The 25,624-nt window shown below is 29.8% G+C and overlaps 5 protein-coding genes across 5 annotated transcripts; 2 read left to right on the top strand and 3 right to left on the bottom strand.

The window, feature by feature from the left end:
- Positions 1 to 1,125: 1,125 nt before the first annotated feature.
- LOC123272479 (ATP-dependent helicase brm) lies at positions 1,126 to 16,064 on the bottom strand. Its single transcript, XM_044739314.1, has 5 exons — positions 15,735 to 16,064; positions 7,719 to 7,917; positions 2,606 to 7,056; positions 1,567 to 1,732; positions 1,126 to 1,479 (listed from the first exon to the last, which is right to left on the bottom strand). The coding sequence occupies exons 1-5, from the start codon at positions 16,029 to 16,031 to the stop codon at positions 1,313 to 1,315; spliced, it is 5,280 nt and encodes a 1,759-aa protein (XP_044595249.1). The 5' UTR covers positions 16,032 to 16,064; the 3' UTR covers positions 1,126 to 1,312.
- Positions 10,167 to 12,628, top strand: LOC123272516 (inositol monophosphatase 1-like). Its single transcript, XM_044739375.1, has 4 exons — positions 10,167 to 10,335; positions 10,521 to 10,654; positions 11,714 to 11,976; positions 12,076 to 12,628. The coding sequence occupies exons 1-4, from the start codon at positions 10,267 to 10,269 to the stop codon at positions 12,471 to 12,473; spliced, it is 864 nt and encodes a 287-aa protein (XP_044595310.1). The 5' UTR covers positions 10,167 to 10,266; the 3' UTR covers positions 12,474 to 12,628.
- Positions 13,370 to 15,020, top strand: LOC123272517 (inositol monophosphatase 2-like). Its single transcript, XM_044739376.1, has 5 exons — positions 13,370 to 13,642; positions 13,748 to 13,881; positions 14,144 to 14,509; positions 14,590 to 14,741; positions 14,801 to 15,020. Exons 1-5 carry the CDS (start codon positions 13,574 to 13,576, stop codon positions 14,929 to 14,931), a joined length of 852 nt encoding a protein of 283 aa, XP_044595311.1. The 5' UTR covers positions 13,370 to 13,573; the 3' UTR covers positions 14,932 to 15,020.
- Positions 16,065 to 16,755: 691 nt separating the features above from the next.
- Positions 16,756 to 20,604, bottom strand: LOC123272494. Its single transcript, XM_044739340.1, has 5 exons — positions 20,500 to 20,604; positions 19,784 to 20,138; positions 19,448 to 19,556; positions 19,021 to 19,368; positions 16,756 to 18,103 (listed from the first exon to the last, which is right to left on the bottom strand). Exons 2-5 carry the CDS (start codon positions 20,080 to 20,082, stop codon positions 17,198 to 17,200), a joined length of 1,662 nt encoding a protein of 553 aa, XP_044595275.1. The 5' UTR covers positions 20,083 to 20,138; positions 20,500 to 20,604; the 3' UTR covers positions 16,756 to 17,197.
- A 357-nt stretch (positions 20,605 to 20,961) lies between these two features.
- Positions 20,962 to 25,504, bottom strand: LOC123272485 (FK506-binding protein 15). The gene is made up of 6 exons (XM_044739326.1): positions 25,294 to 25,504; positions 25,022 to 25,189; positions 23,394 to 24,348; positions 21,765 to 22,547; positions 21,191 to 21,358; positions 20,962 to 21,110 (listed from the first exon to the last, which is right to left on the bottom strand). The coding sequence occupies exons 1-6, from the start codon at positions 25,371 to 25,373 to the stop codon at positions 21,042 to 21,044; spliced, it is 2,223 nt and encodes a 740-aa protein (XP_044595261.1). The 5' UTR covers positions 25,374 to 25,504; the 3' UTR covers positions 20,962 to 21,041.
- Between the last annotated feature and the right edge of the window lie 120 nt (positions 25,505 to 25,624).

The following is a 25,624-nucleotide window of genomic DNA, read 5'->3' as shown; positions in this document are numbered from 1 at the left end:
CATCGGAATGAGCTTATATCTTTAAAAACATCAATAGTTAAGAAAGTACAGTGCAATTCAACAAAAGTTATTTAATAAAGCAAAATTTTATTTGTTTATAGTTCACAAGTCACGGCAGTCACATAGTAACTGCAAGGTCACTAGTTTGATTATCAAATTGATATAAAAAATTTTCCAAGATCCGACAAAGTAATTAAAAATTCAAATTTAAATTAAAACTTAAATCTTTAAAATCTTAATTTGACTTCCAGCGACCTGAAAAAAAAAATTCATGAATTGATGAAAACAGAATTGAATCATACGTCTGGCAAATGAAAATCCATACGATTGCAATTGTTGAAAAATTAATTGATTCCGCGTTCGTTATCGTTGTTTGCGAGGTCGGTGAATAAATTTTTTCGTTCCATTCAATTTGAGTTTTCTTTTAATAAAAAGTTTATTTAAAATCCTGAATAACAAAAAAGAGTGATGTGAAAATTTATAGCTTGGTGGTTTGACAAAAGAAATGAAAATAAAAATAATGACACTCATTAATTAGTATTCATGGAAACAAAGATCAATTGATGTGTAAATTACATCAGTAATGTGGAGCTTTGAGTTAAATTTTCAGAGCCGGCGTCATGTTGTGATTTATTGGTACCGGATTTACAACTTACATCTAGACAGACTAGACACAGACATACACAAACCCGAACATGTTATTTATCATCATTACTTTTGAATATTCATTACTACCTTCAGTTATTGTTCATTTTATTTTATTTTTTAAATATTACTCCGTTCTTACAATACACGTATTAACTACAATACATTACAATATTTATAAATATATATTTATCATTATAACATATATTATACGCTGCTAATTAGATTCATTTATTAAAAACAATTATTAATGATATCTCAGGCTTTCAATTAACGATGATTATTTTATTTAATTAAATTCCAACAATTTTATATTATCAAAAAAAGAAATATCAGATATTTTTATGTTGTAATTTATGAGAAAAATTGAAAAGATTTTAAATGCAATAATTAATATTATTATAAATAATTAATTAATTAATCTGATATTTTTTTATCAAAGGCAAACATTTAATTTTGAGCATTACCAAAACAGACAAAAAAAAATATTAAATTAAATTGCTTATTTTAATAAAAATTAAAGTGCGGTCCATTTAAATTCTAATTAAGTTCAATAGTTTGGTATGTAAATTATAAGAATTAACTATAAATCTAAATCTGATAACTAATAATAATTAATTTTAGTAATATTAATAATAGAATAGTTAATTAAATATAAAAAAGTAAATTAATTGTCATCAGCATCATCATCATCATCAGAAACATACTTTTTAGTTATCCTTTTCCGTCTACCCGTTCTGCTTTCACTTTTGCGTCCTTTTAATTTTATCTTCATCCTTACACTCGAGTCACCATCCGATCCATCATCGCAGTCGCCTAGAGATGAGTTATTTCCTGAAAAAAAAAAAAATGTAATTTTATAAAAACCGAACTAAAAACTCAAGTGACATTAAAAATAAAAATAAAAATATTATTACTGACCATCGTCTGAGACTGAACCCTCGGCTTCGAGCCTCTGTCGTGCGTTTGTAAAAACAGATTCCAAGACTATTGAATCTTCGTGGATTGGCGAGGCTTCTTCATTATAAATTTGGGCATTTTTACACAGTTGAATAAAATCTTTTTCTAGTTCATCAACACTGGAGTACTGAAAATATAATTAATTTGTTATTTATTTATTTATTAGTTAGTTATTAATTAGTTAGCTATTAATTAGTTATTTATTAGATTCAATCATTTTAAAAATAAAAAAGTACTTAGTAGTTTTAGAAATTTTTAGATTTCAGTAATTTCGAGAAAAAAAAGGTGAATAGGATTTAATTTTAAGATTATAGCTGTAACAGATTAAAGCTTTCAGATGAAATTTATAAAGATTTAATAAGTTATCCCATTCAAAAATTATTCAAGTAATAAAATGAAAAAATATGAATTTTTATGATTTTTAAATCTTCGCATTTCTAAATTACTTGACCGATTAAGCTCATCTTCGAACTTGACTTCGGTATCTATCTGTAGAATAAGTATGTTGAGTTTAATAAAGACCCGATGTATTTTCTGACTCAGCTCGTTGAGTTGAGTTGGAATATAGCAAAATTTTTTAAAAGTTCCATCATGAGGACCAATGCAATAATTAGATTTTAATGAAATCTACTAAAAATTTATCACGTTATTATATGTGAATCTTTCAACTTTTATGGGAGTAAAAATTAACAATAAAAAAATAAGCTATAAATCTCTTGTAGAATGTCAAGACAAGACAGTTTCTTGTTAACTTACGAGTTAAGTTTACGAGAAAAGTTTACTGAAAGTAATAAAGAAGTGCCATCGAGTCAATTAATTTAACAACTAATTTTAAAATCTCCGTTAAATCTAAATAAACTACCGGGAAAACACTTGGAATCAGTAATTATCTTAAAGTTTATTGCTAATTAAAAATGAAAGACCGAGTTTTTCTAGACCGACTATTTAAAAACAAACGTCAAACTTTTCTCCCTAAATAATTCAATATGTGTGTACTTACTTTGCCTTCATCAACTTTCTTTAATAATTTATTGATGGTCAGTGGCTTCTTTATGACATCGTAATAGTCAGGTAATTCTCGGCGCGACGGCAATCTCATAAAAGGCTCACTGAGCAATCTACCATCAGTGCTGTCGGTGTAATTAACAACAACCATTAGTAGCTTCTTCATAGATTTCCGTAATTTCATATCAACCGAGGGACCAGCGCTGCTGCTGCTTCCAGCACCACGACGTTTTTTCTGGACCGGTTCCTCGTCTTCCTCGCCTCTCTTGCGTCGCTTGCGAGTTTTCTTCTTCTTCTTATCGTCTTCCTCCTCGTCATCAAACTCAACGCCGTCATCGTCGATGGCTTTCAGCCACTCTTTCTCCGTCAAACTGTCTGTATAGTCGACTTCCTTACGCTGTCGAGACCCACGTCCCAAGTAACGCTCCTCATCTTCCTCGTAAGTCCAGCGTTCGACTTCATCGTCGTCTTTAACCAACCAGTCAGGTAACTCATTTTCTTCCAGCAACCTTGATTTACGATTGGGGCCTGGTTTAGCTTCTTCACGCCGTCTTTCCAGGTCTAACTTTTGGAAGGTCTCAAACTCACCCTCAGATCTAGCGATCATCTGATTAACTGTTTCATCATCTGGCACTTCGTTTTCTTCTTCGTCATCAGCGTCATCTTGATGCAATATACTCTGCAAGAATTGCTGTCTTTCACTTCCTGTTGATTTCTGGTCAAACATACCAGCCTGAATAACTTTTTCATCCATATTCAACTTGTAACGCGCAGCAGCCAATATTCTCTCCTCGACTGAGTTAACAGTCATCAAACGTAGTACTCTTACTTCATTCTTTTGTCCAATACGATGAGCACGATCCTGGGCTTGCAAATCTTGGTGAGGATTCCAGTCAGAATCGAATATAACTACAGTATCAGCGGCTTGTAAATTTAGACCCAAACCTCCAGCACGAGTTGACAGTAAGAATAAGAAATATTGTGATCCAGGATCGTTGAATCTCTTCAACAAGTCACCACGATCTTCAGCTTTGGTTGTACCGTCTAAACGTAAATACTTAAAGCCACGCCAGCTTAAATAGTCTTCCATTATCGTCATCAACTGAGTCATTTGACAAAACAGCAATACTCGATGGTTAGTTGCCTTTAATTTTGGTAATATACGATCTAACAACTCAAACTTACCCGATGCTCGATATAAATCTGGACCTGATACTGTGTGTGAACCCTGAACGCCTATATGTTCACAATATTTTTCTTCAATAGCTTGGAACATGAACGGATGATTACATAATTTACGCAATTGTACAATAGTATTCATGAGTGCTTTCGCACCACCTTTTCCTTGTTTTCCTTTCTCTGAACCATCAGTCAACAGCACACCCTTGCTCTGCATATGTCTGTACAATACTTTCTGCAGACCAGACATGTCACACTTGATAATATACTCAACTTTGTCAGGTAACTGAGATTCGACTTCTTTTTTCAAACGTCGCAGCAAGAAAGGTCGCAGTACTTTATGAAGACGACGAATGATAAGAATTGTTTCTTCTTCATTCAACTCCACTTTTTCTCCGGTAGTAGCAAACGGTGCATTGAACCATTGCTCAAACGTACTACATGATTTGAAAATTGAAGGTAACAAAAAGTTCAGAAGCGCCCAAAGCTCAGGTAATTTGTTTTGCAAAGGAGTACCGGTCAATAATAACCGATGTGGCGCTAAATAATGTGTATTTAATACTTGTGTTAATTTACAATGATGATTCTTCATTCTGTGACCCTCATCAATGATCATGTACTTCCACTGTAGCTTAGCCAGTACGCTTTTGTCCTTGATAACGTATTCATAGGTGGTCAACAGTACATTGAACTTGGTGGCTCGCATCTGAGATTGTATCGCGCGTCGTCCCGCCGGCGAGCCTTTGTAGGAAACAACAACGACACTCGGAGCCCACTTTTCGAACTCAAGAACCCAATTAGATAGTGTTGACAATGGAACGATGATTAAAAACGGTCCATTGACCTTCTTCTTCTCCATAAGATGAGTAACGAGCGCAATAGTTTGTATTGTCTTACCGAGACCCATTTCGTCAGCTAAAATACCATTGAGATTGTTGTTAAACAATGACACCAACCACTCGAGACCTTTTATCTGATACTCTTTGAGTATACCATTAACCATAATTGAGGCTTGTTCAGTAACACTCTCATGTACTGTATGTGCAATACTGTAATAAGTCTGCTCTTCAGTTTTATACTCATCATCCTCCACTTTGGCTTTATTTAATTTTTTCTTAGTTTCAATGACAGAGTCACCTGCACCACTGTTACTATCAGCAGCAGAAGCAGCCGAGAAATCACCGGTTTTGGCTTTTTGTTCAGATACATTTTCTTCTTCATCATCATCATCGTCTTCCTCGCTATCAGATTCCATAACTTCCCAACCCGGGTGAGACTCCATAAAAGCATTTAATTGACTCATCATGGGAGCGTCTTCACCAGTCAACGTACGTCCAGTACTTACTTCATAAACATGAACACGCGTGTCCTCAGCCGGAGTACCATCTTCATTGACTGGAGTACCATCTTGCAACTTTTTCTTCTTCTTCTTGCGTTTCTGCTCTTCAACTTGCTTCCGTTTCTGCTCCATTTTGTGCTGCTTGACCATTTCAGTAAGATTACTAATATACTCATCAGTTTGCGACAACAAGAATGCCAACCGTTTGTCTTTTTTCTGATCAATAAGCTTACGGTATCCTTCTTCGTCTTCAGCCATCAAACGACGCATACGTTCTTTCTCAATACGTTCTTGCTCCTTCTTCTGTTCACGCTCAGCATTAGCGTGATGATTCAGCACAGCTTTGTTCAATCGTGACATTTTAGCAACATTATTACGATGAAATTCTTTCCAATCTTTGCCATGTTGCAAAACAGAGGTCAAAAATTCTTGATGTTTCTGTCGGCGTTTGCGTTCTGCTTCAAGTTTCTGTTGTTTTTCCAATTTTTCAGTAGCACGAGCTTCCCGTAATCCTTGACGTTTGGTACGTTTGTAAGCTTTAACATTAACAGCAGTTTCAAGCGTCGTATCCTTGCGAGTACAAGCAATTATTTCAGAACGTAGTTGACGTTGGAAGTTAAGTACGCGTAGCATACGTAATTCTATCTGAGCTTGAATACGAAGATCCTCAGGCATGTTTGTCGGTAAATTGCTCAACTGTTCCATACGTAAGGCAATTCTTGTCGCAACACGATTTTCACGCTCCTGAAGAATAACTAGAGGATCTAATCCAGCTGGTTTAACAACACTCGTAACGCGGTTACTTTTATTACCGACTTGCTGTTGTTGGTGTTGCTGCAACTGTTGAGACGGTTGAGAGCCAGGTCGAGATGGCCCATTGACACTTGGAATCTGAAGAGGACCTGCAAGAGTACCAGGTCCTTGAGTAGAATCATTTGTTCGATTTAGGCCAGGTGGTGGAGCTGCTCCTTGAACTGCCAGAGCTAGTTGCTGAGACAGCGGCTGATTCCGCGCTAGTAAACGATAAGCCATTATTTGAACGCGAAGCTGTTGGAATTGCTGAGTAGTGAACCTATCATTGGCCCCGCCTTGACCACGAGCACGGAGAGCTAGTAATTGTGAGTACCGAGGGTCTTCTTGGAGACCTTTTTCTTCCATTGAGTCGATGGCTTTTTGCAGAGCACTGAGATTTTCTTGTCCAGTTCCAGAGCCACCAGGCGGACCACCAGGAGCCGGAGGCATTGAATTACCTGGTCCTCCAGGCCCCATTGGCCCCAGTGGTTGATTTAGAGCTCCTGGCGGCATCGGACCCATTCCTAGAGGGCCTGGCGGTCCACCAGGTCCACCTGGGCCTCCAGAATTGTTAGCGCTCATCGGTGAGGGTCCTCCAGGTCCCATTTGACTCGCAGGTCCACCTGGAGGCATCTGATTGGGTCCCGACCCAGGCATCATCGGTCCGCCAGGTCCCATTTGGTTTCCAGGTCCAGAATTAGGACCCATTGGCCCAGCTGGACCTGGTCCAGAAGCATTGGGACCTCCCATATTCATTGGAACACCTGGACCACCAGGCCCGATGTTCATTTGACTTCCTGGACCGGTCATATTCATCTGAGAGTGTCCATTAGCGCCGTGACCTTGATTTGGCGGACACATATTGGGAGGAGCGCCTGGCATCAGACCACCTGGACCCATCGACGGACCCTGCGGACCACCAGGCATAGGACCCTGAGGACCGCCAGGCATTGATGGATTCATGTGACCTGGACCTGGAGGTATCGGTCCAGGTCCTGGGCCCATATTTATGTGTCCTGATGGTGGAGGTCCTTGTATATGCCCCGGTCCACTCGGTATTTGGTTGTTTGGCCCTTGCATGTGCGGGGCTGGAGGTCCACCGGGTCCTATATGGCCTGGACCCATTTGATTTGGTCCTAAAAAATATTTTCAAGTTAAAAATTACAATAATAATTTGTATATCAGGAATGTGGACAAGATAGGATTATAATAACAAATTACATTATTATTTCTGCGACGTTTCGATCATTTATTAGACCTTCTTCAGGCATCTGAAAATTACACATGTTAATAACCAACAAAATAACATAACAATTGCTACAATTACAATATTTACCATAATACGAATTCTAACAATCACTATCTTACATTACACAGTTGCCTTAGTCATATAAATCATCACAAAATAACAAAATTGGTAGATTTATTAATTATTATTATTATTATGATTATTAATATTCCAGAAATAAAGTAAAACACGACACGTATAAAATTGTTATTGCTTGGCAACTAAAGCAACTGTGCAATGTAAGATAGTGATTATTGGAATTCGTATTATAGTAAATATTCTAATTGTAGCAATTGTTATGTGTAATTTTCAGATGCCTGAGAAAGGTCTAATAAATAACCGAAACGTCGCAGAAATAATAATGTAATTTGTTATTATGATCCTATCTTGTCCACATTCCTGATATACAAATTATTGTTGATAATTATGGACGATAATATTAACTACATTAAAAATTATAGTTTTTAATTAATATTAATAATAATAACTGAAATTATTATTGATGATTACCTCCAGGACCCATTTGGTTAGGACCTCCAGGTCCCATATTCGGTGGTCCAGGGAACATCTGTCCTGAACCTAGTGGAGGTGGTCCTCCCGGTCCCATTTGATTTGGTCCCATATGTCCAGCACTTGGAGGTCCTCCCATCTGTCCTGGCATCATTGGTCCTCCGGGGCCTTGTGCTCCTGGAGGTGCTCCTGGTGGGCCCTGGAATAAAAAAAATTCTTTAATCTATATTCTTTATTCTTTCAGTTTGTTTTTTTTTTTTTTAATCTTACATTATTAATCTCAAGATTTTTTATTAAACTTAAAAATCCGATCAATAAAAGGTGAACTTATATCACATCATATAAATAAATTCTAGCTTAATAATAGACTATAATATAAGTAAAAATAAACTAGTCTATTAATATGTATGCTTCGTCAGGATTAAATTTCTATCCACCGTGCAATAATATTATTTATTACAACTCATATAATCATATCACACCGTGTGACGTCTTTACTATTGTGACTATTTGCGTGATTATTTATGGTACATCTCTGACATTGAAAACTAAGTATTAGATGCAATATAAAATAATATAATATATATTTTTGTAATATTAAATATTAAAAGTTTCATTATTTGTTTACACAGACTTAGAAATTTTTTTATTCAATTTATCAACATATTTATAATATAACATTATTATAATCACATCTATCAGTTGGCGTAACAGATAAGGCGATAAATAAAATACAAATGCAAATGGTTATCAGCGCGTCAATTATAATTCCAATAGCAATAGAACCACATTTTATAATTTCCGTCACGTATGAATTTAATGAAATTTTCCATTGCTCAAACTTAAACTACGTTATGTCATTCAGAATCTACGTAAACTTGAACTTTTAATTTAATCATCGATAAATAACATTTTTATATCGAACAATGAAATTTAGACAAAAGACGTGAGCAATAATGGTCAAGCTGATTAATATAACAGCCGCTTTAATTTTCCCTTTGATTATTTTCTGCTAATGATAATGACAGCGGTGGTCAGGTAGAATAAGAAACAGACGGAATAAATCATAGGAAGTTGATGATAGATACCAGATATCCTAAAACAATATTACAAAGCTAAGCGTAAGATTGTAAACATGCCTCTGGAACGTGATTACGTGTTGCTAGAAGCGTGAACGCAGCATGCTGTGTTATGATTGTAAGTTTAGAAGTATGTGGATGTATTATATGAGTATGTGAGTATATGGAAACATAAAGTACGGAGAGAACGAGCGAAGAAAGAGTTGATGGTGAAAAAACAACGTTTATTCACTGGTTCAATACAGGTGACACATTGTTAACACGTGGGTCCCTACACCTGTTACTTAAATTACGCTCGATTGCTCACTTATCTGATGTGAACATTGTTTACTTTTATTTATCATATTATAAATTTATAAATTTTTGGTCATGATTTTTTTAGATGTTTATTTTGGATTTATTTACTTGTTTTATTTTATTTATACTATTGGAATTAATTATTTGTAATTTGATGATTTTTTGTAAAAAATTTTCTGGGTTACAATTCAGTTTTCACTTAGAAAATTTTTTATTTATAATTAAATATTTGACTAAACTAAAAAAAAAAAACGAGTAATAAGTTCATTTTTCATCCTAATTATTTAATTAAGCTTAAAAAAATTTTTTTTTAATAAATATTTTCTAATTTAATGAACTTACTATATATCGAATTAAATTTTTATAAAACTAATGAATTTTTTTTATTACATTTTTTTTTGTTAAATAAAACCAAAAAAAAAATGGTCAAATTTCTGTTATATTTACTCTAATAATTTTTAAATTATTTTAAATGCAATTATTTATATTAATTAATTCAATCTTGTAATTATTACTTACAACAATAACAAAAAAGTCATTATGAATTTTAGTGAAACTCAAATTAGCTGATTTTTAATAATTTTTACATTTCTTGAACTAAAAGTTTTTAAAAATATATTCTAAAAAATTTAGTCATAGTTTTCTGAATTTTAAATTTAAAATTAAATTTTTAAAATTTTAAATTAAATTGAAAATAAAATTTTGCTTTTAATTTAAAATTTAAAATTTTATACTTCTAGTTTTTTTTTAATTCATTATTAAAAAAAAAAAAAGTTTAAAATTGAATTAGAAAAAAAATCAACCCAAAAATTTCTTCTCCCAACTCCACACTTAAAAATTATAATATAATAATCATAAATAAATTTTTATAAAGACTAAAAAATGTTAAAAGACAATAAGTTTACACTGAGGTAAAATAATTGGCGAAGAAAAGTTAAAAGAAGTATATAAAATATATAAAAATAAAAATAATAGGGAAATGAATGGTATCAACGCAGGATGTATATATTGGAAAAATAACGTAGTGTAGTGGGGTTGTGGAGCTTTTGCATAAGTAGTGCGCTTCCGTAAATATCACGTCACTTGTGTGTAAGACCCAGTGGATAACATTTTATTATTTTGTTGTTAGAATTAATATATAATTTATAATTTATACTTGAAATAAAATAAAAATGGCGAGTCAAAAAGAATTGGATTACTGTTATGACTTTGTTATGAAACTGACCATTGAATCGGCGAAGGTATTCCTTTTTTTATTTATACATAAAACTATTTAATGATTAATGATAGATGGTACTTTATTTGACATGAGAGACGATGTATTTATAGACAGAGTAATTTATTGAAAGATTGATAAGTGGTGATGTGAATGGCTAGATGTATTACATCTATATGTTGAAGAATTTTTATTGATGTGACATTTCAGATAATCAGAGATGCGATACAAGGTGGAAAAAATATTGAAACTAAAGCTGGTGACTGGGACTTAGTTACTGAGTACGACAAAAAAGTTGAACAAATTTTGATTGACGGCCTTGTTAAAGAATTTCCTACACACAAGTACGTATCGTTTGTTAAAACTTCAAAGCTATTTTTAGATTTTATTTTACGGAAGTTTTTCTACGGAAAATTTTGATATTATGAAATTATTTTATTTAAAAGCTATTCGCAAGTAATGTTTTCTAATAGTTTGGCTGTTTGGTTACTGAAATAAATTTCAACTGACAAGGTCTTGATAGATGTTAATTTTATGCCAACGTTTTCTTTGTTTAAAGTAATTTTTACATTGAACAAATCTACTGATTTTATTTTTTATTATTTTTAAGTGTCAAAAAAAATATATAAAAATTTAATTCATAATTAATTTTTAAAATAATTGTTGAGTTAATAGAATATTTTATTAGTGTATGTGTAGTAGCTCGTAAAAAATGAATAAGATTTTTCAAGGAAAATTGAGATATCAGTATTGAAAATTTTAAGAAAATTGATTTCATTATTTTTATCTCAGTTGTAAAAAAATAATTTTTCAGAAAATTTAATTACAAAAAAACTAATAAGATTTATTATTGTAAATTCTTTCAATTTCTTATTTATAACTTAAAAAAGTATTAAAAAAAATCACAGGTATAATTTTTTTCTAATTAAATAATTATGGTATTTTTTGCAATTAAAAAAATTCAAAAATCTATCAATATTTAAAAGTTAATAATACTTTATTAATTCATCAAATAATATTGAAAATTTTAAGAACAATTTAATAACAAAAAACTAATAAGATTTTTTAATGGAAATTCTTTCAATTATTTGTGTATAATTAAAAAAAAAACAAAACAAAAAACTATTAACAAATAATAAAAAGAAAAAGAATTATAAACTTATTTTATTTCAAAATAATTCTAAAATTTTTGGCAATAACAAAACTTCAAGAATCATAAAATATTATCAAGTTAGAAACAATTTTTCTACACTAATTGTTCTAAATTAATTTAACTTTCTCACGGTCAAAATATTTAATAATTATATTGTTCTCTGTAATTTTATTAATGTTTATAAATTTTTATAATTTTATTAATGTTTATAATTTTTAAAATTGAATAAATAATTAACTAATTATTTCAGATTCATAGGAGAAGAAACGGTATCAAAAACAAACATCCTTCCAGAATTAACAGCCGCACCGACTTGGATAATCGACCCGATTGACGGAACGACAAACTTCGTCCACGCATTTCCCCACACCTGCATATCAATAGCTCTCCTGGTGAATCGGGAACCAGAAATCGGGATTGTTTACAACCCAGTTCTCGAGCAAATGTTTACAGCGCGACGAGGACGCGGCGCTTATCTAAACGGGAAGCCGATCAAAAGTTCTGACGTCTTTGGTGAGTATTTGCCAACCAATAATAAATCATAAATATAAACTATCAAGATCAAAAGTTCATTGATAATTTAAATTTAAATAAATCTGTTACGTATTTCAGAATTGCGACAGTCTCTGGTGTGCATTGAAGCATCATACGCGACCATAGAAGACATCAGGGACATAATCCTCGGTCGGATTGAGGCATTTGTTACAATAGCCCACGGAATAAGAACTCTTGGATCCGCAGCGTTGACACTTTGCCATGTGGCGATGGGGGCCGCAGATGTTTATCACACCGACAATTTAATGCCCTGGGACGTTGCTGCGGGTGTTCTGATAATTCGCGAAGCCGGCGGTCATGTTATCGATACATCTGGCGGAGATTTCAATATTATGAAGCCTAGAGTGCTGGCTATGGGCAATCGAAAACTTGCACCCGAGCTGGTCAAGCTTGTCAGACTTGCTGATGTTAAGACTCACCGGCGACGCGTTAATGATAAAAAATCTAGTGAATAATTTATTAAGCTGTTTCATTTAATTGTTAATTTTATATAAATTTATTATTATTGATTGTTAATAATTGATAATTATGACGGAGGTATACAAAGAGAATTAGCATTAGCAACTCTGATGTATTTATTCGCTTTGAATATATCATCATATCACAATAAGTTTATTAGTTTTTAATTCATTGATAATTGATGACTAAATCACTCAACGAGTGCAAGAATATTTATAGTTTCAACCTAGTTATCAAACTGTTCATAGATAATTTTTTTTTTCTAGTTCAATATTTTATTTTTGTAAATAAAAATTAGTTTTTCTTCTTTAAATTTTATGTAAATTTTTTAAGCAACTGTATAAAATTTTTTTACTGTTGTGTTAACTATGTTTTATATTTATAAAAAATTTTAATTGAAAATTATTTTATAAAAGATTTTTGGTGTTTATTTAAATATTGTATAAATTATAATAAATTGGTGATTTATTTTTTTTCAAACTAAAATTGTTTAAAGTTTTTAAAAATTGTAATTTTTACTTAAACATTGATTTATAGAAAATTTTTTATTTATAATTATCTGCAATCATAAGTGTCAGAACAATATCAATTTTTTAAATTCAATTACTATCTTTGAATACGATAAAAATTTATTGATAAATAAAAACATTAAAATTTTTTTTTCTGAGTTTGAATGTGAAAAAAAATTTTTTTGATATAATTTATTTAAAAAAAAAAATGGATGAAGAAAATTAGAACTAAATTTTAAATAAAATTTAATTTTTTTTTACCTGACAATTAAATATTTTATTTAAAATGTAAAAAATTAAAAAAAACACTAAAATAAAATTTATTAAAATGAATTTTTAGTAGAATTTACTAGACAGTTGAAAATAATAAACAATTAAAAATAAATATAAAAAGTGTAACAAATTAATAAGATTTCATATCAGTGACACTTGAACAAAGACATGAGATTATTATCTAAGAATAGTGATAAACGTCAAGGTATTTAAGTTATTTAAGAACAAAACCTGATAGAAATTACATTGATGTGAAACACCTCACCGGTAGCACATCTTTTAATTATTTAATATCGTAATTTGTGACTATTAAAATGGCAACTAATCAAGAAATTGAAGAATACTTTGTATTCGCTAAACAACTTGCACTACAAGCAGGCGAGGTATTTAAACTTAAAATTATCTTCCACAACTGACGATAATTATTAACCGTGTCAGTTAATTTTTTATCTTTCGTTAAAAACAAAGTAAAAATTTTACTTTTTTAGATTTTGAAAACTGCTTTGAACCGTGAAAAAGTTGTTAAAATCAAAGGAGATTTTCGGGACCTTGTTACTGATGATGACCAAGCTATTGAAAATTTGTTAATATCAAATTTGAGCAAAAAATTTCCTGATCACAAGTAAGTACTCTGTTATAAATTTATAAGATTTCATATCAATGACAATTTCAATGAATCAAGAGATTTCTGTCTCGAAATTGTGATAAAAAATAATTGAGTTTATTTAATTAATAAAAAAAAAAAACTTTTGTTAAATTATTCAAGTATTATTTTATTGAATTTAAATAAAATTATTTTTAATTTAAAATTAGCTTGAAAAGTTTATACTTGTAAAAAATATATTTTAATTAGATTATGAATAGATCATTGTAAATTTCAACAGGTTTATTGCTGAAGAATCATACAACAAAGATGAACCATTAGAATTAACCGACGCACCTACATGGATTATTGATCCAATCGATGGCACAGTTAATTTTGTTCACGGGTTTCCACAATGCTGCATATCAATCGGCCTAGCAATTAATAAAGAAATGACACTTGCTATTATTTACAACCCTCATTTCAATGAATTATACACGGCAAAAAAAGGCCAAGGTGCGTTTTTAAATGACAAAAAAATTACAGTCTCCAAAACACCTAAATTGGAACTTGCACTGTTGAATATCGAGCCCGGTCTATTAAAAGTAGCGCCTAAGCGCGATATTGTATTAGGAAGAATAGAAGCATTGTCACGAATAGCTGATGGGTAGTGTGTCAAAATTATTCACTTTTATATATTTTAATAATTAATTTCATGAATTAAATTAATTTCAAATTTGAATTTAGAGTAAGAAATGTTGGGTCAGCAGTATTGGGACTAGCATACGTCGCAAAAGGTACAATTGACGGATTTCAAATAGATCATTTGAAACCTTGGGATGTTGCGGCTGGAATTCTGCTGGTTAGAGAAGCCGGTGGTACTGTTATAGATACCAAAGGTAATTTTTGTTAATATTTCATGAGAAATAATTAATAATTCAACATTTAAAATTAATAGGAGGAGTTTTCAATGTCATGAAAGCAAATACGATAGCAGCGGGGACAGAAACTCTTGCGTTAGAAATGTCGAAGCTAATAAATGATACTGATCTTCAGACACAGCGTAGACGACTCAAGAGATCGAGTTGATTGTAGATTTTTATGATTATTTATTTTGTAGAATATTATTTATGATAGATTAAAATACTCAAATCTAAGAATAATTTAATTTTAAAAAATTGTAGTTAATTTAGAAAATAAATGATTTCTTCAAGTTAAATTTACTTTTTTGACCTAGAATAGTCTTGTTGTCTTTTTTTTCATTAATTTTTCTTTTACTTTTTATTATTTAACACGCTTATTAAATCATTAAATAAAAAAAAAAAATATTTTTAAAAATTGGCAATTGTAATTTTTTTTTTAATTTCTACAAGTGGAATTTTACTATTTTTTTATAATAATTTTATTTCAATATCTAGAAAAGTCTATGGGTAAAACGTGAAAATTAAACTAGCCGACGTTTAAAATTTTTATAATTTATTTTATTGAAAAATAATTAAAAAAAAAAAAATTATTTTTTTTTTTTATATATTTGTGTGGTTTTAATTAAATTAATTAAAAAAATAAAAAATTATTGAATGTCGGCTAATTTTAGTATCATGGGTAAAACTATAAATCGTACCTAGATAAAGAGATAAAATTAGCTGAAAAAATAATCAAATTAATAATTATGTAAAAATGCAGGGAACAATATGGATATAATGAATCTACGAGCTATCGGCGCTTGCAATAAAACAATTGTTCAAGATTTTAGGAAAATGATCAACGATGCTGACAGTCAAATAGAGCTCCATCAAAACTAATTTTCTATATAATTTATACTTGAATTAAAAATAAAAATCGCTGTAAAAATAATCAGATGAATAGTTATCTAATAGTTGATGATAAATTACCTGGGGTCCCATGTTAGGAGGCATTTGTTGCGGATGTGGTGGATAATTTTGCTGCTGAGACGGCGGTTGAGGCGGTTGAGGCGGTTGCGACATAGGCGGTCCACCAGGTCCAGGTCCCGGGCCAGGAGGTGGAGGAGGACCACCAGGATATCCTTGAGTCGGACTGTGAGGATGGTGTTGCGGAGGTCCCATCGGACTTCCCTGTGGGTTTGACGGCGACGGAGCTTGTGGCGGGCCCATTGGACTTGGAGCTTGTGGTGGTGGCATAGGTGATGACGAAGGCGATGGACTTGCCATATTATTACGATCAGCCTCCAGTGTATTTATCAATCAATTCCTGATATAAATTATCTATCATTAATTTCATTTCCAATTAATTATAAATACTTATTTATACTTTATTCTTTCGTTCTGAATAATATTTACGAAAGAAATTATTCAACCCAATGACGACATTATCGTGATATTATGATTTTACGTATTGACAAATTAAAGAGTGTACTTACTGCTTTGATTGTTACATAAATTACACATGCAACAATTGTTATTCCGTTTCAACTGTGTAAAAATCACTTTTGAAGTTCTTCAATTTGTTCAATAACTTGGATAAAATTAAACAACGAATGTTTGTTATAATCTACATCACATACGCACAAGCCGCAGCCATTTTAATCGGCTTGGAAGCTTTTGGCTTGTAGTTTTAGAGGGCGCTAAATTCAAATTTTTCTTTGAAGCGGGAAATTTAAATATTTTTTTTTCTTTTTTATTGTAACTGTGTTTTAAAAATTAATTAAAAATTTCTTTATAAAATTTAATTAATTTTTAATGACAATAAAGTTAACCGATATCTAAAAATTTTTAGAATTTTTTTTATTGAAAAAATTATTACAAATAAATTTTATTTTTTAATTTTATTTTTATTTTTATTTTCAATTTTATTTTTATTTAAAATAAAAAATATAGGCTAACTTTATTATTATTAATTTTTATAATGAAGATAGACTTAATAAAAAATCATTACTTAAATTTCCCACAAACATTTATTATTAATTAATAAAGATTACAATTGTTTATTGGCAATTATTTAATAAGCTGCATTTTCATGTCAACTTTACTAAAAATACCTCAGCGCAAGTCTTATTTTTTCCATAAACTTATCTCATGAAATTTCAAAAAATATTCTAACCAGTCATTCAATAATGAAAATATAATCATCCATCGATATAAATCTAATGTATTATTAATAATGAGCGAATTAAAAATGCATTATTATCATAAATAGTTCCCTCTATACATTTAAAAAACTTCTCTTTATTTTTCCTCACAATACTTTTTAGACCGTTATTATAAATACGCTTATAAGTAAACTCATAAAATATTTAATAATAATAATAATATTAATATTAATCAGTAACCTAACAGTAGTCTTATTCACATGTTTCAATAATCATATCTTAACCAAATTAAGGTACAAACAACAAAGAAACACCATCACCATCGACTTTAGACTTAAGTAATGTTATTTCCAATCTCAATTTTTCTTTTTCCATTTCCTGCTTACTGAGTTCACTCGTAAAACAATCAATTTGTAATTTAAGTTTATTTTTTTTCAGCTTAAGCATTTCTGTTTCATGATGCAATTTATTTTTTTCAGCTCTCAAGACTGCAAGCTGTTCCAATAATAACTGATGACTAGCCTCTTCTGCAAAAACAACTTCATTAACATCCGAATTTTCTTCACCATTAATTGTAGTGGTAACTGGTCTACATTCAGCAGCTTCTACAGCAGACGTTTTTATACCACCATCATCATCATCATCATCATCATCAACAAAGTTATCAGTTTGATGAGTCGGCGACTCTTTCATAATCCAAATTCTATGAGAGTCTTGATTAATATGATGAGAGTGCGAGTGATTTTGATTTAACTCGGGTGAATGATCATCAATATCCGCCGACAGCGATTCTATCGTTTGTCCAGGCACAGGTGAATTAGACGGGGTCTTCGAGAGCTTATCTATTTCAGCGTCTGCTCCAATGGGATCAATTGACAACACTTCGGTATCAGTGTGGTCGTCAACCTGATGCTTCAAGTGATGATCGTCATCGCGGTAACTTCCAAAGTTACGCTCGTCGCCATACTCGTCTGTGTTAACTATTGACTCAATAATAACTGACGGGTCATCTTGCATTACCAACTCGCCTACGATTTCACCGTTCGCTGAAATTAAATCGCCGTCGGTATTCGTACTTAATAATTGATCTTCCGTTGTATCCATGTCGTCAACAACTTCTTCTTGCGATAATTGAGTGTAAGAATCTTCCCCGTCATTACCTTCACTTGCTTCAGCTAATTCTGATGATAATTCCTTGATTTTTAAATTAATAAATTTTTAAATAAGTTAAATAATGAAAATTAATTACACGGAAAGAAGAAAACAGGAATAATTACAGTAAAAAATGTAAAATCGGTCCCGTTGTAATCAAAACTAGAAAAATTACAGTTCGAAATAACATTTTTCTAAATTCAAACTTTGGATGTTAATTTCCAGAGCTTTCAATATAAATATTACATTTTATAATGTAGTGTAAAATATATAATTTATTAAAATATCATTATGTATAAATCTGTAATATGTAATAATCTATTCTCTGTCTTCTAAAATCTGTAATAATTGAGGAGTTGAGTTTCAAAAGGGTATCTTTTCATTTTTGATTAATTGACACAAAAAACTGGTTATCTTCAATTATAAATATTTTTATTGAACTTTTTAAATTTAGCTATAAAGTGCTATCGGTTATGAAGCTACAATTCGATTTTCATTAAGAAATCTTTATAATTCTCAAAGTAATTAATATTTAAAAGCTCAAAAAACTGTTCTTTTAAAACATGAAAAGATACCCTTTTGAAAATCAGCTCTTCAATTACAATCTGAAACTGTAATTTTTCCAGTTTTTATCACGGAGCACCACGTTACATTATATATTGTAATTTTTCGAGTTTTCTTTTTTCCGTGTACTAAGGTAAGAGACCCAGTTATTGACATTGGCCTAGTTATATGACACTTGCAATTTCATTCTAATTAAAAAAATAAAATGTTCTCAAAAAATCAATTATTTTAAAATTTATAATTCAAAAAATACATTTAGTAATTTATTAGAGTTGATTTGTTTTTTTTTTAATTTAAATAAAATTGCAAGTGTCAATAACTAGGCCATTGTCAATAACTGGGTCTTTTACCTTAGTGATTTATAAAAAAATAAAAAAAAAATTTTTTAAACTTACATCTTGCCCCCAAGGTGATTGAGGTTCCTTTTTAATACGCTTGGCACTCGGTGAAGTGTCATCATCAGATTCAGAAAATACTTTACCGCTAGAATTGCGGTTTTGTAAATCTTCTAAATCACGAATCCGCTCAAACAACTCGTACGCTCGCTCAGGAGTTATTGTCTTCTTTTGTTTATTTGCGGCGGCAATGTTAAATAAATCTTTAGATCTAAGTATTTTGTTTGTACGTAAACGAACATACTCTTTTAATCTTTTACGGTCAATGTGTAACTGCATAAGTTCCTGGACTTCTTGTTTCATTTCACCGCATAATTTTCTTTCTTGTGGTAATTTTTTGAATAATTCCTAAGAGACAATAATAAATTAGAATTAATAAAAAATTTAGTGAAGCTGCATAATTAGTGATTAGTGAATTAATCAATACCTCAGATATTTCATGATTATGGTCATTATTTACGCTAGTGACTTCTAATTTATTCCCGTCTTTCGATGCTCTTAACATGATGTGCGCAGGACAATTTGTTCTGATTGATCTAAAATAAAAATAAAAATTTTGGTAAGATTTAATTATTAATTACCAAATTAAATTATGAATATTTAATTTCAATTTTCATTCAGAATAATTTTTCTATGTTATAATAATCGAAATAAAATGAATAAATTTGCAGTAAATTATTTTTGTCGGCATAACAAAAGAAAATAAAAGTACATAAACTAAACTAGGAAACCCTAAAAAATAAAAAAACTAAAAAGAACGTACTGTGACTGTCTTCTACCAGCACCACGTGGTAGAAATTTCTGGCCACCATAAATACAAGCATACTTGACCGAATAATATCTAAGTTTCTCGCTAATATGCCTTGCAGTTTTCATGTGAGCCCCGCTGACAGTTCTGCTGTCTCGTCTCCAATAATGGACTAAGCTACGCTTGGAAAATTTTTCTAACTTGCACTCCAGCTCTTCATAACTATTAAATAATTCTCCTAAATGGAATGATACATCTTCTTCTTCTTCACCAGCTGTCTCTCCTCCTCCTGTAGTTGTCTCCATATTATCCATGGTTTTATAATAATAATTATTATTATTCTTGCTAACTAAATAAATAAACAATCAACCTGCAAACATAAAAATCATCTCATCATTCATTATATTAACCAATAACTAAAATTAATATATTAAATAATTGGAAAAATTTTAAACATTTAAGTAAGATAATAAATAAAATTGTAGGACAATAAAGCTGAAGGTTAAAATTGAAAAAAAATGATTGGCGTGGTAGAAGCCAAGATTTAACCGTGATCTCAGACAAAGACAAATGTTGCACATCATTTTAAACTGGTGAGACGGACTATTAAACAATCTCCGTTGTTAATTCATTAACAATTAACTACCTTTTAAATATAATTATTTATTTATTAAAACTATTTGTTTAACGTAAATATGGTGACATAGTAAACTTACGGTGGTTATACGTACCAGACATTTTGATTTTTAACTGAAACTAAATTGTCAGCTGACTTTTATCTATACTTTATTTTTTTAAGTTAAAAATTTTTTTTAAAATTATTATTATTATTATTAACAACAATAAAAATAAGTGTCGAGGTGAATTATGATTTATTTGTTAAGGTTATTACTATTTTAATGATTGTGAACTTGATTATTTTTTTAGGTTTATCTGATTGAGGGCGCTGGTTGTAAATTTGAGAAATGAATTTATTTCACTACTTTTTTCGTCATAGATTTATTATTATTATAAATTAGTCATCAGTAGTAGCAATATTTATTTAATTTTTAATTTTTTTATTGATTATTATCAAACTATCAATTAAATTATATATATATATACATCAATTAATTTGAATGGTTTTTACAGGACAGACAATTCAATGATTTTGTCAATGAAGAACTCGATAATTTTTAAAAGTTTCTATTTATATAATTAAATAGATCTATTAAAATATTTTATCCCTATTGTAATAATTATTAAAAATGTACAAAATTATTTCTATTAATTTTCAAGGTAGCCAGTCGTCATCTAAGTCCATTGGAGGGATTGGCGGTGGTTCCGATAGAACTGATGCGGTCTAAAAAAATCAATACAAAAATAAGGCACGAGATAAATTAAAATATATCTCACTATTTATGTATATTTTGAGATACTTACATCAATATCTTTTGAATCAGACATTGTATCGAGAGCTGGAAGGATAAAACTATCTTCAGATGATTTTAAGTCTTTTATTTTATGACTGTCAGGCGGATCAGAATATTCTACATTGCTTGAACGTAATTCTACATCATTTTTTTCTCTTAAAACTTGTAAAGTTATTGCCTGGAAAAAAAAATTTTTTTTTACTGATCATGATCACTGATTATTAAAACACTGTAAAGAAATATTCCAACTTTTTTTCAAACTAATATTTCAACAATTTTTTCTAACTTTCAAAGATGATTTTTTAATTGAAATATTAATTTTTTAATATTAAAAAAAAAATTATGATGATCCATTAATTCATCTATTTTTTTATGGCTAAAAATAATAATAAAATAGTAATTTTATCTAAAACCATGAATTAAATTTTTTTCCAACTTTTGAAGGCAAAAAAGCTATCGAGATCTTTATTTTTTTCTTTCACGGTATTTTTTATCATAAAAACAAGTAGAGTAAAAAAAAAAATAAAAAAATGTTAATTTTTTAAAGTGGACCCCATTTGTAAATAATTGCCAAATATTCTTACCTTGATTGTACTTGCTATAGTAGATTTAATATAATCATTCGAATAAGAATCATCTGTAAATTTAGTCATTAACGTTTGATACATTTTATTCATCAATGACTTTGTTTCCGCAGCTTTATTGTCACTCGTTAAATTTCTACTTTTCAAACTCCTTTGTTCAGCCTCTAAAGTCATAATTTTTTGTTCCATCTTAATATTATCTCTTTGATACTTAATAACTTGTTCATTAGTACTCTTAATATTTTCTTGCGCCTTCTGAAGTTCGCTGCGCGCTTCCATTAACTTTGACTCCAACTCTTTAATCGTATTCTTCATTTCTTCTTTCTCAGAAACTAATTCTTTTTTCTCTTTTTCAAAATACTCTAATTTATTAAAACTCTCCGTAGAATGATTTTTTAAACTCTTCAATTCATCTTCAAGAAAACGAATTCTTTCTCTCGCTTCATTTAATTCCGCACATGTAGAATTATTATTACCTTCACTAACTTTAGGATCATTCTTATTTAAATTTAACGCAAGTAACATCTTTAATGAAGTTTCAAGCGCTTTGTCATTACTTGGAGACGCCGTAGCATTCTGCAACTCAAGAGCGTGAAATTTATCTAACAATTTTTGTACATTATCTGATATTTTTGACATTCCCATTCGTATTTCGGCATTCTGTGTCCGTGTTTCCGATAAAAATACATTTATATTCGGATCTAATGACCCTGCTACCGGAGATTGTGATACTGAAGAAGGAATTGAATACAATTGGCCATCGATTGTCGATATAAATTGTTGCTAGAACAAATATTAACTAATTAACTAATTTGTACATAAATATTTCTAGACTGAGAGAAAAAAAAATGATGGTCCAAGAACAAAATTTCTTCACAAGACAAAAATTATTGAACTAAGACTATTACAAAGAAAACAATAAATTTCTTGAGAAAACAATAAAATTCTCAAGAATTTTTTCTTTTAAGAAATATAATACTGAACTTAACTGAAATGTAATTTTTTTTTATTTTTACATTTAGAATTTTTGTATTGAATTTTTTTTATAATTTAATTGCTATAAAATTCTAAAAAAATTTATTATGTCAGTTGATTTCAGTATCTTTAAGAAATAAATTATTTTCCTAATTATAAAATTTTTTTCTTTTGATTCAAGCTAACTTTTCCACAAACTTTTTAACTCAAGAATTTATTGAAGTAAACTATTAAAAATTGATTAATTTTTTGACAGAAGAAAATCAATATCTCCCTTTATTATAAAATACTTTTTTTTATTATAACAGATAAATAAACGAATAAGGTAAAAGACCCAGTTATTGACACTGACCTAGTTTTATGACACTTACAATTTTATTCTAATTAAAAAAATAAAATGTTCTCAAAAAATCAATTATCTCAAAATTTATAATTCAAAAATGATATTCATTAATTTATTAGACTTGATTTGTTTATTTTACTTAGCTTTACTTGAATTGAATAAAAATTTTTTTGATAAATTCGACTAATTCTTTAGATAAGAAAATATATTCTCAAGAATCATCAATAATTTATCTTTTTATGGCAAGAAAATTTTCTTTATAGAAGTATTTTTTTTTTCTCAATATTCTTCAACTTAATCATAAAACTTACTGGTACAGGAGTGGACCAACCAGAAGTAAATGCAGCAGGAACTAAACTTCCATGAGGCGTAGACACCGCCGTGGAATTACTATTTCTTACAGTACATTTAACATTACCATCTGGAATATTATCTTGACTACTATCACTAGTCAAATTTTTAGGAACTGCCGAAGATTTAACTCCGTTATCAGAAACCTTCGCTCGCCTAGGAGACTTGATAGGAACATCTTCTTCAGTATCTTCAGAATCGGTGGTCGTAGAAGTTGGAACCTTTGGCAAAATCGACTGGCCCATTTTAGCCATCCGAGAAATTAGCGAAGCTTTTCCAGTAGGAGGTTTAGGTGAAGCAATTGGTTTAACTTCCGGAATAATATCAACAACTTCAATGTCCAAAGCGACTTCCTTATCGCGAGGAAATCCTGGACCCAAACTAATTTGCTTACTTGGGGATAGAATTAAAATTCTCTTACATCCGGGGCTGATGCCCAGCAACGAGCGCTCCCAGTTGTCATCTGAAGAAATTTGCACGGTCATATTTTGCACCGGAATCGAGCTCACCTTCAACGGCTGAATTATGTTGGTGATTATTGAACACTTTATATTGATGCTGTCACCTTCTTTAGCTTCTTTGGTGTCTTTTTCGGTGCAAATTGTAAGATTTTCAAAGTAAATCGACTCTTCTGTTTTTCCTTGGCGCATTAAATACTTGGACACAGCAATTTCTCGGGCAAATTCAATGCACGAATCGTTGCTGTCAAATAATATCGACCAGTTGTCATTATTGCCATCGTAATAACTTACATAGTTATTTTCCTGGATTGATAAATTGAAGTCAGCTGTCAGAGTTACTACAGATATATGCTCGTTTTTATGACGGTAGAGAATTAATAAATATGTCTTTGTTGATGTATTGCCTGTCAGTGCAATTCCCAATTTACCCAACGGTGAATATTGTCCATTTTGCCTGACATTTTTTATTATTAAAAAAATTTTTAGAAGAATAAGTATTGATTTTACAATAATACTAAAGTTAGCCGACGTTTTTAATTTTTTTTTAATAATTAAATCAGAACAAAAAAATATTTTTTAAAAATTGCATTTACAATTTTTCAAGTTTTTTACAAATGAAATTTTTTTTTTATTTTTTTGTAATATTTTTTCAATATAAAAAATATTCTCAAAATTTATAGATGTCGGGTAACTTAATTTTCATGATACTGAAATTGAGAGACATCTGATAATTTTTAGAATTTTTTAAATAAATAAATTATTGCAAGAAACAATTATATAAAAAATTTCATCCTTTAAAACTCCAAAAAATTATTAATGCAATTTTTTAAAAATAATTTTTTACACCAAGTTTATTTTTAATTAAAAACAAAAAAATTGTCGTGTCTGCTAATTTCAGTGATGAAAATTAAGTTAGCCGACATCTAAAAACATTTTCAGCTTTTTTAATTAAAAAAAATTTTTTTTTTAATTGTTACAAAAAAAAAATAAAAAATTTCATTCGTAAAAAACTTTAAAAACTAAATGGAATTTTTAAAAAATATTTTTTAGTTCTCATTTAACAAATAAAAAAATTAAAAACGTCGGCTAACTTTAATACTATATTTCAGTGTTATAGTTTTACTTACAATTTGTATGCATGAATAACTTTTGCTAAAATTACATCAGTCTTTGATGATGTTGATGACGGCGATGACTGAACTTTAGTTTTATCATTCTTAGACTTTTTCGATGGAGTTTTAGTCACATTGTCCAGTGATTTATTTGAAGTACCGAAAATTGACGCTAAGTTTGATCTAAAAAGTAAAATAATTTTAATAATTAAAACAAAAACAAAATTTTTAATAATTGTCAAGTAATTTTTGCACTTGATTATTGAAACAATTGAAAAAACAATTACCCTCCAACTGGATTGAAATCTTGCTCGTCATCATCTTTGAATATTTTTTCCAAGTTTGGTAACTGATTACTACGACTCATTGTTTCATAATCTCGGTAAATAATTGTATAAAATTAATTGCTGTAAATAATACATAAACAAAGCAACTAAAAAATTTTATGACATCTGACGTTTTAGGTTAGAGTTTCTATTTACGCCCATGTCAAAGTCATAAAAATCATGCGATAAATTTTTTTACCATCATTAGATTATTTTCATTATTGTTGAATAATTAATAATTAAATAGATAAAAGAAATATTAAAAATTAATAATAAATATTTTTATTAGTTT

The sequence above is a fragment of the Cotesia glomerata genome, linkage group LG10 (genome assembly GCF_020080835.1).
Source record: "Cotesia glomerata isolate CgM1 linkage group LG10, MPM_Cglom_v2.3, whole genome shotgun sequence".
NCBI lineage: Eukaryota > Metazoa > Arthropoda > Insecta > Hymenoptera > Braconidae > Cotesia > Cotesia glomerata.
Note: the sequence above shows the minus strand (reverse complement) of the source record. Positions and strands in the feature narration are given on the sequence as shown.